This window comes from Pelodiscus sinensis, chromosome 3, assembly GCF_052426305.1.
Source record: "Pelodiscus sinensis isolate ZL-2025 chromosome 3, ASM5242630v1, whole genome shotgun sequence".
Lineage (NCBI taxonomy): Eukaryota > Metazoa > Chordata > Testudines > Trionychidae > Pelodiscus > Pelodiscus sinensis.
The window spans coordinates 50,172,278-50,193,241 of NC_143054.1; the positions used below are offsets into that span (position 1 = coordinate 50,172,278).

A 20,964-nucleotide genomic window follows, 5' to 3' on the forward strand; every position below is an offset into this window, starting at 1 on the left:
ATACCTAGACTTTACTAAGGCATTTGATACGGTCTCGCATGATATTCTTATTAATAAACTAGGCAAATATAACTTAGATAGGGCCACGATAAGGTGGGTGCATAATTGGCTGGATAACCGTAGTCAGAGAGTTGTTGTTAACGGTGCTAAATCCTGCTGTAAAGGGATAACAAGTGGAGTTCCGCAAGGGTCTGTTTTGGGACCCGTACTGTTCAATATCTTCATCAATGATGTAGATATTGGGATAGAGAGTACACTTATTAAGTTTGCAGATGATACTAAACTGGGTGGGGTTGCAACTTCTTTGGAGGATAGGGGCATAATTCAAAATGACCTTAGCAAGTTAGAGAAATGGTCAGAGGTAAACAGGATGAGGTTTAATAAAGAGAAATGCAAAGTGCTCCACTTAGGAAGGAACAATCAGTTCCATACATACAAGATGGGAAGCGACTGTCTAGGAAGAAGCATGGCGGAAAGGGTCATAGTGGACCACAAGTTGAATATGAGTCAACAGTGTGATGCTGTTGCAAAAAAAGCAAATATGATTCTAGGTTGTATCAACAGGTGTGTTGTAAGCAAAACTCGTGAAGTCATTCTGCCGCTCTACTCTGCACTAGTTAGGCCTCAGCTGGAGTACTGTGTCCAGTTCTGGGCGCCACATTTCAAGAAAGATGTGGAGAAATTGGAAAGGGTACAGAGAAGAGCAACAAGAATGATTAAAGGTATGGAGAACATGACCTATGAAGCCAGGCTTCATGAACTGGGCTTGTTTAGTTTGGAAAAAAGAAGATTAAGGGGGGACATGATAGCAGTTTTCAAATATCTAAAAGGGTGTCACAAGGAGGAAGGAGAAAATTTGTTCCTCTTGGTTTCTGAGGACAGGACAAGGAGTAATGGGCTTAAAGTGCAGCAAGGGAGGTTTAGATTGGACATTAGGAAAAAATTCCTAACTGTCAGGGTGGTCAAATATTGGAATAAATTTCCAAGGGAGGTGGTGGAATCTCCCTCTCTGGAGATATTTAAGAACAGGTTAGATAGACATCTGTCAGGGATGATGTAGACGGAGCTTGATCCTGCCTTGAGGGCGGGGGGCTGGACTCGATGACCTCTCGAGGTCCCTTCCAGTCCTATGATTCTATGATTCTATACTATAGGGGAGGTGAAATTCTCTGTCCTGAGAGCTGATGCTCATAAGCCTTCTTTAATTAACTGCAGTTATGTGTTGGAGTCATACTTAATTAGTGATTTCACGTTAGGAACTGGTGTTGTAAGATGTTTGAGAACATTATATTATGTGTGTGTTTGTAATAGGGTTGCCAACTTTCTAATTGCACAAAATTGAATACCATTGTCTCTGCCCTGAGGCCTCGCCTCCTGCTCAATACAGTCCTCTTTCCTTGGTGGCTCGCTCTCCCCCACCCTCACTAACTCTCACTCAGCTGGGGTAGGGATTGTGGTACAGCAGAGGGTGAGGATTCTGACTGGGGTATGTGTAGATTACATGCCTCTGGCGACAGAGGCATGTAGATTAGGCCAACTAGCATAGGAAAATGAAGCGGCAATTTAAATAATCACTGCTTTATTTACATTTAAATGGCTGCCGCGCTGAGCCGATCAGCTGTTTGTCAGCTCAGCGTGGTAGTCTGGACAATCCACGGTCGACATCAAAGGCATTTGCCGACCTCCCAGGTAAACCTCATCCCAGGAGGCATACATGGGTGCAAACAGCCACTGAGCTTTATCAGCTTTAACTCATGCCTTGAGCTGGGAAACTACTAAGCATTAAACAAGTTTGACCTCAGTCTCAGGTCATAAGAATTATAAGAATGGAATTGAGCCGGGTACGTGCATACCCGGTAAACAACTATAATATAACTTGTATATGGAATCTGGTGCCCAGTGAGGGCAGGGACCAGGGACCTAGACCTCGCAGGGTGCCCCGGATCCCCCCCACCTGGAGCCACGTACACTGTGGCCTGGTGCGAGGTAAGGGGAATGGGACTCTCCACAGACTGAAAAGACATAAGCATTTCCAAGTGCCTGTTGCCTGCTTCTATGCATTGCTCTACCTATACTTATTGACATGTTACTTTGCAGTAGCTGTGTAATCATCTGACAGTATTAAGCCTGTAATAGTAGTGACATAGTGAGATTAATAAAACTCTCCCTAATCAACTCTGTCTGGAAGCAACCTGGCCCTGTGAATTGACAATAGGGAAGTGAGATGCTTTCACAGAGATTTTATTGCTGATGTAGAAAGTCCAGAGGCTCACTCCTGGAAAAGGGTGACTGAGGGTATGTCTACACTACCCCGCTAGTTCGAACTAGCGGGGTAATGTATGCATACCGCACTTGCTAATGAAGCCCGGGATTTGAATTTCCCGGGCTTCATTAGCATAAGCGGGGAGCCGCCATTTTTAAATCCCCACTGCTTCGAACCCCGTGCAGCGCGGCTACACGGGGCTCGAACTAGGTAGTTCGGACTAGGTGCCTATTCTGAACTACCGGTACACCTCGTTTCACGAGGAGTAACGGTAGTTCGGAATAGGCACCTAGTCCGAACTACCTAGTTCGAGCCCCGTGTAGCCGCGCTGCACGGGGTTCGAAGCAGCGGGGATTTAAAAATGGCGGCTCCCCGCTTATGCTAATGAAGCCTGGGAAATTCAAATCCCGGGCTTCATTAGCAAGCGCGGTATGCATACATTACCCCGCTAGTTCGAACTAGCGGGGTAGTGTAGACATACCCTGAGATAGCACCTCCTTGCTTGCTTCTGAGAGTACTTGTTCAGAACAAGCTGTAAGGTGGATAAGAAACACTTGACAGCCTGACAACCTGAAACTCTCTCCTGAGGCAGAAGGAGAAACAAGGAACTTGCGTCCAAAGTTCCTTAGCTGTGCCCTAAACAGAGAGAAAGCATCTGTGGTTAACATGATGGAAGGTTGAGTTGGAGCAAAGGGAATTGCATTGCTTACATTGGCAGGGTCCACTCACCAGTCCAGGGAAGACGGAACAATTGCAATACCGGAGGCATCATCTCAAATGGATGATAAGGGAAATAGCAGACAGACTTCAGTTACTTTTTCATGACAGATGAAATCTTTTATACTGAATCACCATGTGTTTAAGCTGTTATGTTTCCTATAAGTTTCAGGCAGTGTCTTACTGTTTTTCAGGGATAAATCTGGAATTATTTGCAGTGGTCAAATGCTGCAAGAATCCTGTGTGAGGAAAATAGCCTCTCACTGTTGTCAAGTGAGAACTGTTTCTATAACATTCATTTGTCTATATAGGGAAAATAACTTTGTATATGATAATCAATAGGCCAGAGAATGAAAGAGGAATTGGATCTTCTTGATGCCTTACTCTACTTGATGTTTGGTTGGTCTAATTGTTCAGGTGTGGCTTCACTTGACTCCTGACCACCTGAGATGTGCTGAAACCATGGTCTTTCACTTTGTGAATTAGTGGAGTAGGAGTAAGTTGATAATAGGCTAAAAGGAAGGACTATGAACTAATAACGAACACATGTCCGATGAACCTTAAACTACTCCTCAGTCCACTGAAGGTGAACAGCAAGCACTACATAAGTCAGAGGAGGTTGAGAAGATGAGGATGGACTGGTGGAGCCTGGGTTGGGGCCCACAGCAGGGGTATTGGAGGTGAGGAGGTGGGAATCTACATACATAACTACAGAGAAACGAGAATCCTGAATGTCAATGTTAGAAAGCCAGTAATTGTGAGTTAAGGAAAATATGATAGAAGCTGTGATAACCAAACCAAACTATCTTGTTACATTACTAAGTTTTGCAGGTCTAAAGTAGGTCTTCCTTTAGACTTTGGAATGACAAAATAATGTGAATGGAATTCCTTATCCCATATTGAATAAGCACTTCTTCTTTAACCTTCAACTGCCATAGAGACTGAACTTCTTGAATCAGTACAGCCTTGTGAGAGTGGCCCCTTAAAAGGGACACAGAAGTGGGAAAAGAAGTTAATTGCAAAGTATATCCTAATTCGGATATGCTTTGAAGTCACCAATCTTATGTAACACGGATCTAAGTCTTTTCAAAGAAGGATAATTTGATGAAAGAGGGGAAATAACAAAAGTCAAATAGACTTTTCTGAAGTGGAAGGATGCTTCAAGTTATCAGAAGGTGATCTCTTATATATGGAATATAGTGGATATATCTATGTAATGGTTAATTCAGTTAATAAAATTATTTCTCTGCTGTACTTGAGGGCAAAAAGTTTTCTTTTTGGAGCAGGTATATAAATGCCTAAAGGATACAGGCACTAGGTGGGTAAAAATAGACTGGCTTCTATTGGTGAAAGAGACAGGATTTCAATCTAAACCTTGTTTTCTAATATCTTGGAATCGACACAGTTCCAACAATATTGCAAACAATAAAGACTTCAGGGTCAGCCAGTAATCTTTAAGGAGTGAAGAGCTTCATCTATCCTTCCCAAAATCAAATTTGGACTAACAATGGGCAAGTCCTCTATTTTTTGTCACACTTCAACAGGTATGCCTGCTCCTTGCAGCCAATGGGCCTGATATAAAGTGATTGCTGTTGCCATTACTTGAGCCATTGAGTATTCCTCATTCGGTGCAGGTAGCAAAGAGGAATGTGCAAGTAGATAGCCTCCATTCATAACAGCTTTGACCATTTCTTCTACCTTACACAGTAATTTGTCTTGAAACTTGGATATTGCATCCCAGGTGGAATAATTTTATCTAGCTAACAAATCCTGACAGTTCACAATTCTAAACTGTAAGACTGAACAGAAATAAATCTCCTTCTCTGTCAACCAAGACCAGTTTCTTTTCTTCTGTTTGTGTATTTTGGGAGTAGATTTAATATGCCCTTCCCTCACTTTCTCAGGCACAGCCACCATGAAATTGGACATGAAGCTGGACATGAATATAAGTATGCATGTCCATGAGAAGGTACCTGATACCTCTTCCTCCTCCCCTCCTCCCACTCATTTGCTCCTCATTAATGGGTAAAAGAACCAACCTCGCAGGTTCTGTTATATGTGAAATATTTTCCAGTTGGAGGACTAGTTTGGAAAAGTACAATATGTGTCCCTAGGGAGATAGCAACCTTCTTAATCAGTTCCTGATACTTATTGTACTAATTTGAAGCCAGAAGTGATGACTGCAGTCTCTCCAGGGGATGTGGAGGAGGTGTTCAGAAGAGGCACAGAAGCGTCCATCAGCTATAGTTACTAATGAACCTCTTCAGCAAGGGAGTCAAAAGATGGAGGAATAACCTTCACAGTAGAGTGTCCTTACTGACAACAATACCGTGAGAACAATGGCATCTTGATGGAGTTTTCATAGTACAGTGACAGTGAATAGAAGCTTGAATCAGGAGACACTCCCCATAGGTTCAAAAAAACTTAGTGGTGCACCAGTTATGTAACCAAAGCCCAACAGTCTCTATTTGCTCTTGTAAAGCTCACGGTACGGGGATCTTGATCTGCGTGCAAAGGGAATGGAGTTATTTTGCCACTTCATAAATAGGGAACCAGCTCTGGCTATGTCTACACTGCCAGGTTTTTTTTTTGGAAAAAGTTACAGAAATTGCAAAGTGCAATTTGAAACTGCTTGGGTTTTTTTTTTTTTTTTTTTTTGAAGAGGCTTTTCTGACATTTGGCCCATCTACATGTGGCCAAATGTTGGAAAAATCTCATCTTTTGGAACATTCCTTATTCCTCATAAAATGAGGAATACAGGGATGCCGAAAGAACATGCCCGCTTCTTCGGAAACTGTTCTGAAAAAGAGGACATATTCCCTGGATACAGAAGGTATTCAGTATCCCGGAAAAACTCTGTAGTCTAGATATAACCTCTGAGTCAGAAGACAATTCAATATTTATGCCACACTGCTGTACTGGTTGGAGGAACCAGTAATTAAGATTAAATTTGGCAAGGAGTAGAAAGTATCATCAGTACCATACAACAATTTCCTGTAGAAGGCATTATGCTTTATTTTTTGTTGAACTGAAGCACCAGACAGTGCCAACAAAGAGAGTTGCCAGTGGTGTCTTGTGAATGGGTACATGACCTATCAAATATCTGACATTTTCCTCTGCTAATTGTTCAGTAAGAATTTTTTTTCCAAAACAGATAGCAGTTTGCAATCGCCACCATTACTGCAATGATACACCTATCAACTGATGTGTCTGCTTTCCATACTGATTCTAATTTCTAAGATGGACAATAGCCAAGGAAATGGGCAACCTGTATTTAAGAGCAAATAATATCTCATCTGTAATGATTACCATTTTAACATTGCCTGACCAATGTTATAGAAATGTAGTGACAACTATCTTGTTCAATTCTTAGGGCTCATCTAGACTATGCTAGAGTGTTGAAAGAGGATATGCAGTTCAGCGGGAATTTGCATATCTTCTTCAGATCTCATGTTCAAAAGCAGAGCTTTCGAAAGTGAAAGTAATTTAGATGCGGCTTTTTCAGTGAACTCCCCCCCCCCTTTGTTGAAAAGCCACTCTTCCTCAAAAAATGAGGTTTACACAGCTTTTTGACAAAGGGGATGTGGGTTCACCAAAAAAAGCCTAAACTACTAAACTACTAAACTACTATCACTTTCGAAAGCTCCATGGAATTTGCATATCCTCTTTCGACACTCTAGCATAGTCTAGATGAGCCCTTTGATAACTTTGTTTTGTTGTTGTTGTTTTGTTTTCACATGAAAACATTTACTACTTGGAAGTCTAAAATGATGTTAAAATCAATAATAATAATAATAATAAAAATTAAATCTGCTAAAATGTATTTGATTACAATTTTGTACAAACATATTTACAGCATAAGAATACGTTTAAAAATATCTAATTCCCCACTATGACAGTTTGTTAAAAACAAAAGCAGGTTAAAGATTATACTTTCTTTTTTAGATGATAGTCCAAAAATTCTATTAAATATGCATACTTTCTATATAATTAAAAAAATCAAATAATTAATTCATGCACACTTGCAGTAATGATATGGTTTCAGAACACTTATATTTAGAAAGCTGACAGGAAAAGGCATTTGATATCAAGATGAATATTAACAAGACTGTTTCTCGTGACTAATGTTGCTCACAGCCTGAATGAAAGGTTTTCTTTAATTAGTGCTTTAGGTTTTTAAATGTAGCAATCATGAAAGACATCATCAGTCTGACACCAGTAGAAACTGAAGTTGTTTGGTTGTCAGTAGTACAGAAACAATTGTGACTGTACCAGTACAAATTTTCCCACATTACTCTGCTAATGTGTCTCACCTCTGACCAGTAAGATCATGCCTGGGTTTTACTGGTTGTTCACCATGCCCATTTATGACTTACCCTCTCTCATGAGAGTGACAGTTAATGACAACCAAAATAATATTCTTTGGAGCTGAGCACATTTTCCCCCTGGGAACTAACTAAGACTGCAAGGCAGCTGTCAGAGGTTAATGACTTGCTGTCACACTACTTTCCTTGGACTGATCCAACTGGTGAGCTGGAAGTACATATGAAAATTTTTTATGAATGATTATGATGCTGCACTTTATATCAGTAAGTGATACACTGTAGAAAGACTGTGTTACATAAATACAATGAATTCAATTTTCATAACTGCAGAACCTGAGGTAGAAGTTTATCATTCACTTTCAACCAGTGAGAAATCGTTTTTGGAAAACCAAAATTGCTGATTTTAAACAGCTCTTAGTATACATTTTAGAAATGTGCTTGTAAAATACAAGCCAACTCCTTTAAAAAAAACCTTCTCAAAACTACTTCCTTCTCCCCCCCTCCCCGCAAAAAAACCCTCTTGCAAATCAGCTACCTACTTTTAAATGTTAACATTTCAGTAACATGCATCTATTGATTTTATAACCAATAAATAAAGCTATGTATAATCTTAGTTGAACACTTGAAGCAAATAATATTTCTCTGTATTTGTTAGGGTATGTCTACAGTACAGAGGAATATCAAAGCTGCTGTTGTCAATCTTCCAGGGTTCGAATTAGTGTTCTAGTTGGCAGCTAATTCAAAGTGAGAGGGGCACTCCTGCTTTCATGAGGAGAAAGGGAAGTCAAAGGAAGAGTGTTCTTCCTTCAACTTCTTGCAGTGTAGACAGAAACAAAAGCTCAGTTAAGCTACTTTGACTTTAGCTATGCAATTAACATAGCTGAGGTTGCATATCTTAATTCAACCTTGTCCTGTAACGTAGACATACCCTTACAATGCAACACTAAACTGAAATAAGATGTTTTAAAGTACTTCTCTGCCAGAAGATGGAGTTGGATGGTTGTATTGCTTCAATGACTATGGATTTATAACAGATTTATAATATCCTGCTGTATGAAAATAAGTTTGATGGGAGAAATCAGAGGTTTTATTAAATATTCCTATTATTATTATTGTGAGGGAATGAGCTATCTGTCCTTTTTGGGGCTCTCAAGAGACTTTTGGGATAAGCTGCCATAATGGTGACAACTTAAAGAAGGGGAAGGAGCAAGCTTTATATCATGACTGAACCCCCACCATCTCCTGGGACACTGGGATCCAATGTGGCATCATTGAAACTTTGTGAAATGTCCTCGTCAGGCCAGAGGGAGTGACAGATAACATTGCCAGTTCCAGCTAAATCCTTAATATCACATGGGATATGAAACTTTGTCTTGCATGCACATGTGCTTTCACCAGTGTATCCTTTTCCTTCTTTTCTTTTCTTTTTCCTATTCTTTTCCTTTAGCCCTCAGTTTAGTAAGAGTATGGCTCATGCCATCAAGACTATATATCTTTCAACTCCTGTGAGTCTGTTACCAGAAAGAGGCAGCTGAAAGCAGTGCTCTTAACAGCACCATGCTGGTACAAATTTGCAAGGTCTCTGATGACATACAGGAGCTTTTGCTATGCCTTTGTTTTTCCAACAGTTAAGTTGCAAGTGAGTCAAAATCAAAGTCAGAAGCTGCCTTTTCAATCTTTGGGTATGTCTAAACTGGGGATTTATATCGAAATAACTCCCCTTATCTCAAAATAAGGCAAGCAACCACATTAAGGATACATTTACACAGTGGCACTATTTCAGGATACTTCCAGTATCTCAAAATAACTAATCTGTGTCTTTTGAACAAGCCTGTTATTTTGAAATATAAAGGACTTGCTATTCCTATAAACATCATTCCATGAGGAGTAAGGAATATTTTGGAATAGCACTCTATTTTGAAATTTGCCACTATGTAGACAGTGCCAAATTTAAAAAAAAAGTATTTCAAAATTAACTCGAAATAAGCTACACAATTTGCATAACCCAAATTGCGTAGCTTATTTTGAGCTCTGGGTGCAGTATATATGCACCCTACCTGTTATTTTTAAATAATGGTGTTGTCATTTCAAAATAATAAATCCTGCTTGTGAAGAGGAATAAGATTATTTCAAAATAGTTATTTCAGGAGTTATTATTTCAAAATAACTTATTTCTAAATAACCTGGTAGTGTAGACATAGGGAAATGAAAGAATAACAAAGTCTATTTGTGTACTTGGCTTGCTTTGTCTTCTAGGAAATGGGTTTAGACTTGAATAATAGCCATAACTGTTTCAGCCTTAGACAAAGGTTTCTAACCATTAGAGGAGTGAGGTTCTGGAACGGCCTTCCAAGGGAAGTAGTAGGGGCAAAAGATCTATCTGGTTTCAAGATTAAACTAGATGGGTTTATGAAGGGGATGGTTTGATGAGATAACATGATCTTGGTAACTAATTGACCATTCATTATCAGTGGGAAATAGGTCAATGGAGGGATGATAGGAGTTACTATAGAGAACTTTCTGGTTGTATGGCTGATGAGTCTTGCCCATATGCTCAGGGTTTAGCTGATCGCCATATTTGGGGTCAGGAAGGAATTTTCTTCCAGGGTAGATTGACAGAGGCCCTGGAGGTTTTTCGCCTTCCTCTGTAGCATGGGGTAAAGATCACAGCTGGAGGATTCTCTGCATCTTGGGGTCTTCAAAATATTTGAAGGCTTCAATATCTGAGATATAGGTGAGAGGATTATTCTAGGAGGGGTGGGTGAGATTTTGTGGCCTGCACTGTGCAGGGGGTCAGACTAGATGATCATAATGGTTCCTTCTGACCTTAAAGTCTATGAGTCTATGAACCTATTGCAACTAATTTCACCTAATTCCCTAAAAGGGACAGTGTTTATAATCTATACAATTTATATGGGAGAAGAGGGAGCTTCCTTCTGGAATATCTCTTCAAGTAAAAATAAATCAAGCAAGGAATGTTAACATGAAAATCTCTCTAGTACTTTACATTTCAAATGTTTGAAACTTGTCTCTTCTTTTCTGTATGTTTTAACACAATGATGGATAACTGGAAGCTTGGTGGGCCATGAGACATTTTGCTGATGTCGACCGTCCACAGGCACTGCCTCCAGTGACCACGGTTCACCATTCCTGGACAATGGGATCTGCAGAAAGCAGCAACCAGCATGTCACTACAGCCCCTTCACTTGTAGGCACAGCAGCCACAACTCCCATACACAGGAATGTGCATGGCCACAGGAAGATGCAGGGTGGTGATGTTTGTGGGTAGTCAATGTCAGTAAAATATCCTGCAGCCTGCAATCTGATAAGCCTGATAGACTTCAGGTTTCCCACCACTGTTTTTGTTCTGGTACCAAGTGGGCTGAGGTCTCTGAATACCAAACCTTGATTAGCACTGAAAAAATGTAAAAAACAACAAATAGACTAGTAGCACATAAGGGTATGTCTACACTACAGCACTAATTCGAACTAACTTAATTCGAATTACTTAATTCGAACTAAGCTAATTCGAACTAGTGCATCTAGACTTAAAAATTAGTTCGAATTAGCGTTTTGCTAATTCGAACTAGCATGTCCAGACTGAGTGGACCCTGAACTGAGGATAAGGATGGCTGGAAGCAGTGCCGGCAGGGCATCAGATTAGGACTTAGAACGTGGAGCTGCTGCCTCAGGCTAGCCGAGGGCTGTGCTTAAAGGGACCCAACCCCCACCCCGAACAGACAGTTCTCATGGGTTCCCCGCTTGCAAAACAGTCCTGGCTTGGAGTGCCCTGACTGCACACACTCGGCACATCACAGCACTTGGCCATCAGCCCGGCTGCACTTGCCGCAGGATGCCATCTGGAGTGGGGGTCAATCAAGGGGCTTCAGGAGAGCTTCCACCCCGAAAAACCCACAGAGCCACCCCAGTCCTCCCCATCGGGGGCTCGTACCCCATTCCTCCCTCACCTCCTTCCACTTACTCCTCCCTAACCCCCCTTCCTGATGTACAAAAGAAAGGACATGTGTGTTCAAAAATAGAAACTCTCTTTATTGAACAGAACTTGGGGAAACTGGGAAAAGGAGGTGGGAGAGGGAAAGAGAGAGGGTGGGAGAGGGGAGGGCAGCTAAAATGATCAGAGGTTTGGAACAGGTCCCATATGAAGAGAGGCTAAAGAGACTGGGACTTCTCAGCTTAGAAAAGAGGAGACTGAGGAGGGATATGATAGAGGTCTATAAAAGCTTGAGTGGTGTGGAGAGGGTGCATAAAGAAAAGTTCTTCATTAGTTCCCATAATAGAAGGACTAGAGGACACCAAATGAAATGAATGGGGAGCAGGCTTCAAACTAATAACGGAAAGTTCTTCTTCACAAAGCAAATAGTCAACCTGTGGAACTCCTTGCTGCAGGAGGCTGTGAAGGCTAGAACTAGAACAGAGTTTAAAGAGAAGTTAGATAAAGTCATGGAGGTTGGGTCCATGGAGTGGTATTAGCCAGGGGGTAGAAATGGTGTCCCTGGCCTCTGTTTGTGGAAGGCTGGAGATGGATGGCACGAGACAAATGGCTTGGTCATTGTTTCGATCCATCCCCTCCAGGGTCCCTAGTGTTGGCCGCTGTCGGCAGACAGGCTACTGAGCAAGATGGACCTTTGGTCTGACCCAGTACGGCCATTCTAAGCTCAGGGCTCAGGGTCGGGGGTCTCAGTGGACCACCTTGATTCTCATGCCAACCTGCTCCTGGGTGGCCAGGCTGGCAGCTCTTCTGCCCTAGACGGCCACTTTCCTGTGCCTAGTGCGGAGGTCGTGGATGAGGTCCATGATGTCCGCACTAGACCAGCTAGGCGCCCGCCTCTTGCGGACCCGGGCAGGCTCCCGGGAAGAGGCGGAGGGCTGGATGGCATCAGGTGGCTGGCTCGTGCCATGCCAGGTGCAGGGTCTGCTGGCTGGGTGCTGGTAGGCTTGCGCCTGGCACGGGCACCGTAGCCAGTCCGTGCCCCTTTAAGGGCTTTGGGGCCGGGAGATGGGCAGATGGGTTTCCCTGGCCTCCCACTAGTTCGAATTAAGTGGCTACACAGCCCTTAATTCGAACTAGCTAATTCGAACTAGGTGTTAGTCCTCATAAAATGAGGTTTACCTAGTTCGAATTAAGCGCTCTGCTAGTTCGATTTAAGTTCAAACTAGCGGAGTGCTAGAGTAGTGCCTATCAAATTAATTCGAACTAACGTCTGTTAGTTCCGATTAACTTTGTAGTGTAGACATACCCTAAAAGACTAACAAAACATATAGATGGTATCATGAGATTTCGTGGGTGCAACCCACTTCTTCAGATGTTTAATTATGTGACCAGGGCATGTTAACAATGTTGATGTTTTGGGACCCATTTATTCCATCTAAATTAATACATGTGCAATTTGAAGAAGAAGGAGGGGCTCAGCTCCTGTATGCGTAGAAATAAACTTTTCCTTTGTCTTTGCCCTCCGAGAAGTTAATCATCACTTTTGATTACCTGATCACCCTCCTGCTTCACTTCCTGAGATAGACAGGGGTATTTTTGTGATTTGCCCCAGGGTTACACACTCATTTAGCTGTTGTTAAAAGAGCCACGTCTCCTGACTTTCAGTCCAAACTTTAACCAAAAATAAATATTTTTCCTTTGATGTTTTTAAAATAAGAACAACTCTTCCTTTTGTTAAATTGTCCTTTATTTCGACCATTACCAGAGTAATTTATTCAAAAATACTAACTTGAAATATTTGAAAGGGAAATCATTGTCTTTGCATGCTGAACAACAAATAGTCAAAGTGATAACCCTTAGAGACGGAAATGTATCTGCATACATTGTTCAATGAATACTTAGATAAAAAGGCTAAATAAATTTAAAAACATTCACAATCAATTATTTTATCAGCCAGATATGAAATATTGCCTTATTTCTGGAATCTGACCACCAATTGTTTTTGAGTAGCCTTCCAAAGAATAAACAAATGGTAATTATTTTCCAGTTCCTTGCCAGCCTGAGCTAGGTATGACCAGGTGTCCTAAATATAAAAGGCTCTGTGTTCTATTATTATCTCATCTATATCTCCAGCTGAAGCACTGAATTTTAAATAAATGAAAAAGAAATGCAAATGTCACATGGTGCAGAGTTCGAACTAGGGTGGTAGTGTAGACATACCCTCTGGCTACGTCTACATTGGCCCCTTTTCCAAAAGGGGCATGTTAATTTCACAGGTTGTAATAGGGAAATCCGCGTGGGATTTAAATATCCCCCGCGGCATTTAAATAAAAATGTCCGCCGCTTTTTTCCAGCTTTTAGAAAAGCTGGAAAAGAGCGTCTACACTGTCCCCGATCCTCCGGAAAAAAAGCCCTAAGGAATAAGATCCTCCGGAATAAGGAATAAGATCCTCCGGAAAAGGGCTTTTTTTCCGGAGGATCGGGGCCAGTGTAGATGCTCTTTTCCGGCTTTTATAAAAGCCGGAAAAAAGCGGCGGACATTTTTATTTAAATGCCGCGGGGGATATTTAAATCCCCCGCGGATTTCCCTATTACGACCTGTGAAATTAACATGCCCCTTTCGGAAAAGGGGCCAGTGTAGACGAGCCCTCTATGTTTAACTTTAAGCATGTGAATAGTTCCATTAAAGTGAATGGGACTTCTCACAGGCCAAAATTTAAACGTAAGTTTACATGCCTTTTATGGTGAGGCATTATCATATAAGGTTATCAGACATTTTGAAAATACATTGGTTTTTTATATCTGACTTAAGTACGCTGTATACACATTTTTAGGGTTTTTTACTGTACTCACAGGAAGGATCCTTCTGGTATTTTCTCAGCATTTATTTAGCAAAAATATACTCACCCTTAAGTTACTGAATAAATATAGTAAGATATACTTGAATTGAAACTAGTGATGGGTGAAATTCAAAAGGTTCACTGGCAGTTTTTCATTCAGATAAGTATCCAAGAGCATGGATACCTCTGAGTTGTCCTCAAATATGAAAATGTGACCTTGATTTTTTTCCCCCTTCCATTGAAGATTAATGGATGCAGGCAGTTTTAATTTTTTTCCTCTGAGAGACCAACACCTTTTGAAATGAAAGAGTCTTCCCATATACATATTGGAACTGTTCCCTTAAAAGAAATTGTTCAAACTTATATTTCTGTCAATTGAAGTAGAAGTGGAGCAATTTCCTGAAGCTGGCTATGAGTTTGTGTGTGTGTGTGTTTGTGCAGTAAAGGTAAATGCAGGTCAGTTCAAAATCTAATGGAACATTGTGCCAACAAGGGTTATGCTACTGGATGAGGATGTGTGTGGGAGACGAGTGGTTTGAGAGAGATGGAAAGTAAGGGGCTGCTTTTTCATCCATGTGGTTCATTAACATGTTTTCATTACATTTGGGGAGGGATTTGTGGCAGTAGCCTACATTTAGAATTTGGATATTTTGGGTATCTCTACACAGCACGTATGTCGAAAAACTGACATTATTTCGAAATAACATAGTGCACGTCTAAATAGCGAGACATTATTTCAAAATACTTTTGAGATGGAGGACTTCTTACTCTGACTTCTGTAACCCTCATTTCATGAGGAATAAGGGAAGTCAAAGGAAGAATGTTTTTTCTTCGACTTCTTGCTATGTAAACAGTGCCAAAAGTCGAATTAAGCTATTTCGACTTCAGCTATGCAATTGACGTTGCTGAAGTTATATATCTTAATTCGCCTTTTGTCCAGCAGTGTAGACGTGCCCTTTATGTCATAATAGCTTGTTCAACACAATAGGACAGTGTAGGATTTGAGATTAAGCAGGTACCTCTGGATCTTGAAACCAAACAGACCTATTTAAGCCTGATACAATTCAGGAATGTGATTTTATCTGATACTAAAATACCAGAGAAGCTAGTCACTGCATAGAGCTGCCATAACTATTTACCTCCAGTTTCAACCACAGTTAGGAGAACATGAATTCTATGACTCTAAACTGGAGACACAGTTTAGGTTTAAAGGCGGAAGAATACGCATTAGGAGATAAATATAGGAATCTTTAGTTTTCATAGCAAGTGGCGGCCAATGAGAATAAAGGCTAAAAGGGATAGCTCCCACACATAAAAATGAAACCTGTGATATGGCTTGTAGAGAAGTGATAGCCTCATGTATTTGTAGTATGAGGGAACATCTATACTGTGGAGCTATTTTGGGATACTGGAAGTATCCTGAAATAGCTATTCCATGTCTATTGAAGCAGCCCCTTATTTCAACATAACTTTTAAATAATGGGTGGCTTATTCCAATTTTCCAGTATCCCTTATTACATGATGGGTAAGGGACATTTTGGAATAGTGAGTTATTTTGAAATTTGGTACTGTGTAGACAGTGCCAAATTACAAAATAAGTTATTTAAAGTACACTCAAAATAAGCTATGCAATTTGAGTAGCACAAATTGCGTAGCTCATTTAGAAATAAGGATGTTGTGTAGACACACCCTGAGTTTTCCTTGTTATTCTCTACCCTGCTTGATAGATGAAGGGTAAAAGAAAAAAACCTGAGTCCTATAACTCAAATTGAACAGAACATACTGCAAGTTATTGGTAATATAGTAGGAATCTTTAATGTTGCAGTGGACCAAATCAAACATCAGTTGTATTTGTAAGGGGAGTACACAGTGTCCCTCCTCCCTTGTTAAGTTACTAAACTTGCAGCCTGATGTTTAAATTCATCTCCATGTTTGTCTTTTGTTCACCTTCTTATCCTGTTTACTTGCATATCCTGATCAAATAACTGATTGTCCTGTTCATGCAATTTGTTGATGTCAAGGATTTTTTCCTGTAAAAGCTGATGGCCCATAGATAGTAATACTTTGAAGCTAGTCCAGTACTAGTTTATGGTTGTATCTATGGTTTCATTCTAATAAGACTATTCTTTTTACTATTATTGCTTCTGTTATTCTTGTACAATTACAGCTTCTGCTGTGGGATTCTGTCAGGACAGGCATTCTGTCAAGCTGCTCCTAGACACTGTTTTGGTCAATATAACAATAACATAGTTTTAGATGTACCCTTTGTACTTCTTTCATGAAAGCACCATAAGTACTTGATTTGAGGTCCTAGATTCTAGCTTGTAAGGTCAGAATGACCCTAACAATTGGGACCATGTGATTGTCTGTTATCTGCAGGCACTACACTACTGAATCATCAGACTGATGATTTCTAGAGGTATTTTTCTTCTTATTTCACTCTTACATACAGTTGAAACACTGAACCTAATAAAACAGAAGTCATGGACAGTTAAAACTAAGGCTGAATTATCCATGACTGGATTCGGATAGCCTTACTTAGGGGTATGTGGGTTCATTAGCAGGTGGTTAGAAACACCCTGCTATTTGCATATTATTAACGTGGGAGGGGTAACCGATATATATAAGGGAACACAGTATGAAAAGCATTGAAAACTGCTGCCATTTCTTTTGCTGTAAGGTGTGAGTCGTACAAGAAATATGTGCTTATGTGAGCATTACAATTAACTTGGTTTTCCTCATAAACCTCATATTGGAAACTGTACAATAACTCAATGTTTCATGTACATTTCTGCTTTACAATTACTGTTACATCATAGGAAACAAAATGAATGTCTTACCTGTAAAGTCTTTGTTACATTTACAAAGAAAAGTATTTGGAGTAACATTGCTGCAGTTGCCATTCAAACAGACATGGGGCTGGCACTGTCCAATTATTTCTGAACAGTTTTTACCTATTGAGATGATAGTACAATAGTAAGATAGTTTTTTGTAAAGAGACAACTATATACTGAAATTTAAACACACACACACACACAAAATTTAAACATATCCACCTGCCCCTATTTTAATAGAATATTAAATTTTCAAATTTGAGCCCAAATAGTTTCCAACTTCCATACATCACTGTGAAGACAAATTATCCAAGGCCTTTTCTAACCTTACTGGGGAACTGGTGTTGCAGGGATTGATCTCCTGGGGGATCAATTTAGAGAAGATCAGGAAGAGTTAGGGGAATTAGTGGGAAAGTGGAGACATTGTGGTGTAGTGGTCAATTGTGGAAAAACTTTGTATGAGTTAGTTTAGGAGTGGTGAGGCCTGCATTCCTTCCCCCCTTTCCCTTTCCCCTATATCTGATGAGCCAAAAGCAAGTCTTTGGGAACATACGCCACTTAAGATAAGCATTGTTGCCAGCATAGCAAGTAAAAGTATAAGATAAGGTTAAAGGACAAGAATGCATAAACAACTCTGTTTACAAGAAGAACAAGAAGAACCAGATCAGAACCAGATCAGTAACTAACAGCTAAGCTCTACATCAGCACTAATAAGTAAGCCCTGGAAATTTCCAAACTGCCAAACAGGGCAGGAAAACTGTATTTAAGGCTGCCTCGGCGCCTAGCAAATTGGACTTCACTGATGGGCTGTAGATGCCAGTGCCTCAGAAACTGAGACAACCTCCCACTTTGTCCGCAGTCTACCCAGGGTCCCAGGCTTGCAGAAGGGATGTAAGATATGCCGCTTCTTTGTTATATTGTTCTTCCATCTATGGGACACAGCTGTTAGCTGTGAAGAAATAAATTTCTTGTGCTTGACAGATACCTGTGTGGCGTCCTTTGTACTTTGGGAACCCAGTGTCGGACCTTAAACTTACTTTGGCAGACTACATGTGGTAACTTAAAATAAGGTACATTGACTCTAGCTACACTATGCCTATAACTGGAGTTGCATACTTTAGTTTGAAATTCCCCTTAAGGACCTAGTCTGACAAAGTTATAATCAACTGAGAACAGTTTTAATAGGAAGTATTGGGCAATGTTAATTGTATTCATTGGTACCAGACGCAAAAGTATTAAGACACAGACATATAATTGATTCAGAGCTATTGTTAACCCTTTAATTTAATATATATTATTTGTTTCTTAGTTATTTGTTCATAGATAGTTTACTTCTTAGAAACTGCAAATACTAGAAACTACTGGAATGTGGAATCACTTTTTGAATGAATTTAGCTTAACATGAAACTCACTGGAAATTACTGCACTAGTCATAAATTGCTTGTACTTTACAGCATATGAGTCTAAATAGCATATAATTATGCTTGTCACTTGAATTGTCACTATGATATTATTCATACTTGAGCAAATATTCTGTTTTGTTAACATTATGGGAGACATTTCCTCCTATTTGCACCTGTGTAAGCACAGCCATAATATCTGATGTTTTAATCTTTGTGCTCCTCCTTTCCATACAGTTTATTTAATATTAGAATTAAACTGGCAATATAAATTGATGGTAGGATCTAAATGCCTAACATGTTAAGCATACCTAACAGTATATTCAAATAATGCTTTAATGAATTTCCATTGGGAATCCTTATCTACATTAATCGAAGTTAAATCTGGTCCTTACAGTTGGATAATTTTCAAGGCATCCTATGCAATTAGCCTTATACTTATTAGAGATCAAACCAGCATCTTCCAAAAGGAACAGGCATGCCCGGTGTGTTTTGTGTTTTCACACCATTTTTTACTAAACTTTGGAAAATATGTATTAAACCTTTTCTTAACATTGTCACTCTTTGTAAATGGACGCATTCTCTTATTTGTGAATGCATTTGCTTCTAGAACTATTGCATGGGGATAATATAACCATAAAACTGATCAATGGCCAACCTAGCCCAAATATTCAAGTTCATAGTCTATGATCATATCTTTCACTCATTTGGGTCAGCTGTGGTTTTTTTTGGCACACCATTGTGTTTGGGAGTGTTGAGGAACCATAACACTAACAGGGGTTCAACAGTCTTTCTGGAAGTCCCAGATAGCAAACAAAAACAGTTAACAATACCCTTTCGTTGAGAGCACCTAAATTCTCTCTGTACAACCAGTACATTCTGTTGGCTGATATACAGGAAGAGAACCACAGCCTTGCCTCATTCCTGCCCTTTCTTTTCCACGTCAGAGTACAGTATAATTTGTCCCCCAATGAAAATATAAATGGAGGAAACATAATTTCAGGGATTCTGATTCCAAACTCATTTTTATCATCATCAAGTTTTTGGATCAAGCCTTCAGGATACGGTTTGCAATACTTCCTGACACTGAGACAAACTATGCAAAGAGTGGGAAAGTGCTAATTTCACCTTGCCTCAGAAATATTAATCAGGATAAGTAAGGCAGAATGTGATCCTAAATTATTGTGCAAATTTATGATTAAACATTATTTCAAGTGTATTTTAATCATGTCAGTAGGCCATCAGAAGCACACTTACACAGAGCAAATTATTTATTCAGTTTACTTTTTTACATTTCTTTCTTTTTTTTAATTTACAGAAGAACATTAGTTCTTCTACAAATAGTATAAATCTATTTAGGGGAAAAAGGAATATTACCTGCAAATTGTGAGTGACAGACACATTTGTAGGAATCTCCAATAAGTCCTTCTCTTGTGTCAATACAGGCGGCATTGTTGCGACAGGGTTTACTGGAGCATGCGTCGAACTCCTGACAGAATCTCCCCAAATACTGTTGAGAACAGCGGCAGTTATATGCCTCTTCCCATATATTGCTTAAGCATCTGCCATGTCTGGAGCAAAAAGGTGCATTTGAAGATTGTTGGCAAAACTGCTGCTTTACTGTTACATTAAGCCGAAGGCCCAGGTTGCATAACAGTGGTCCTTTGGTCTGAATTTCTGCAAAATAATGAGTTCCAGCTTTGAGCCACTGAAGATCAACTTGGTGCATCCCTCTTAACCTGCTACCAAAAATCAACTGCTCTTGAAGAAAGCCTTTTGTAGGGCACCTAATAAATTCTTCCAGGGAAACATACCCCAAATTTATCCTATGTAACTCAAAAGTTTCCTCTGAAGATATGAACAGACTATCACCCAACTGAAGCTGCAATGGGCATATTTGAGGGACATTCAAAGCCTTCTGTTCTAGCATATTCCTTTCGTTATTGGTATTTATATTCCAGCACTCTGTGTAGAAGTTTGAACATATATTGTTCATCAGAGTCCATTTCACAATGTGTTGTTCTGGTTGTGTGTGCCATTCCACACTCATTGGCCTTTCACATATCTTCTGTCCATTTGCAGGGTATGTTTGAAGATATACCATTACAAGAATGATTGATTTTACAGTCATTTTTTTCAGCTGGCAAATTTGAATTCTTTCACAATTGCATAGGCATTGAATAAAGTTTCGGAAGTTTGAGTCTCTTATTCACTGGGAGGTGTCTGCATTTTCTTGATTGTTGTAAAAATAACCTTTAGGAATACGAAATAGAGAAAGAATATAATATCTGTTTTCAGAGAAAGTATAGCAAAATATCACTGTACCCAGTAAGCAATTGATACATTCAGTACTACAGGTTGGATCTCCCAGATCGAACAGCCTCAGGACCTGATTGGTCCTCCATGAGGGATTTTTGCACAGACCAGCGGAAGTAATTTTTGGCCCACCTATTACCAGCCCTGTATACTCTGCCCCCCTCACCTCTTGCCCTGGGCTTCCTGACTCTCCCCACAGCCCAGCTGAGACTCATACGAGCTCATAGACTCCCTCTCCTCACCTGCTGAGCCATGTGCCAACTCCCATCTCCTTCAGTGGGCCCCTCGTCACCCCACCCTGCATAGTACTGAGTTCC

General features: G+C 40.1%; 1 protein-coding gene across 1 annotated transcript in view; it reads right to left on the reverse strand.

Moving 5' to 3' along the window:
* LOC102461967 (protein eyes shut homolog) overlaps nt 1-20,707 on the reverse strand; it is a 166,894-nt gene extending 146,187 nt beyond the window's left edge. The window contains exons 1-2 of the mRNA XM_089776927.1: nt 19,709-20,707; nt 16,938-17,051 (exon numbers count right to left, since the gene is read on the reverse strand). Coding sequence (XP_089633053.1) covers nt 16,938-17,051; nt 19,709-20,462 — 868 coding nt within the window. The 5' untranslated portion in view covers nt 20,463-20,707. The remainder of the gene's footprint in view (nt 1-16,937; nt 17,052-19,708) is intronic.
* Between the last annotated feature and the right edge of the window lie 257 nt (nt 20,708-20,964).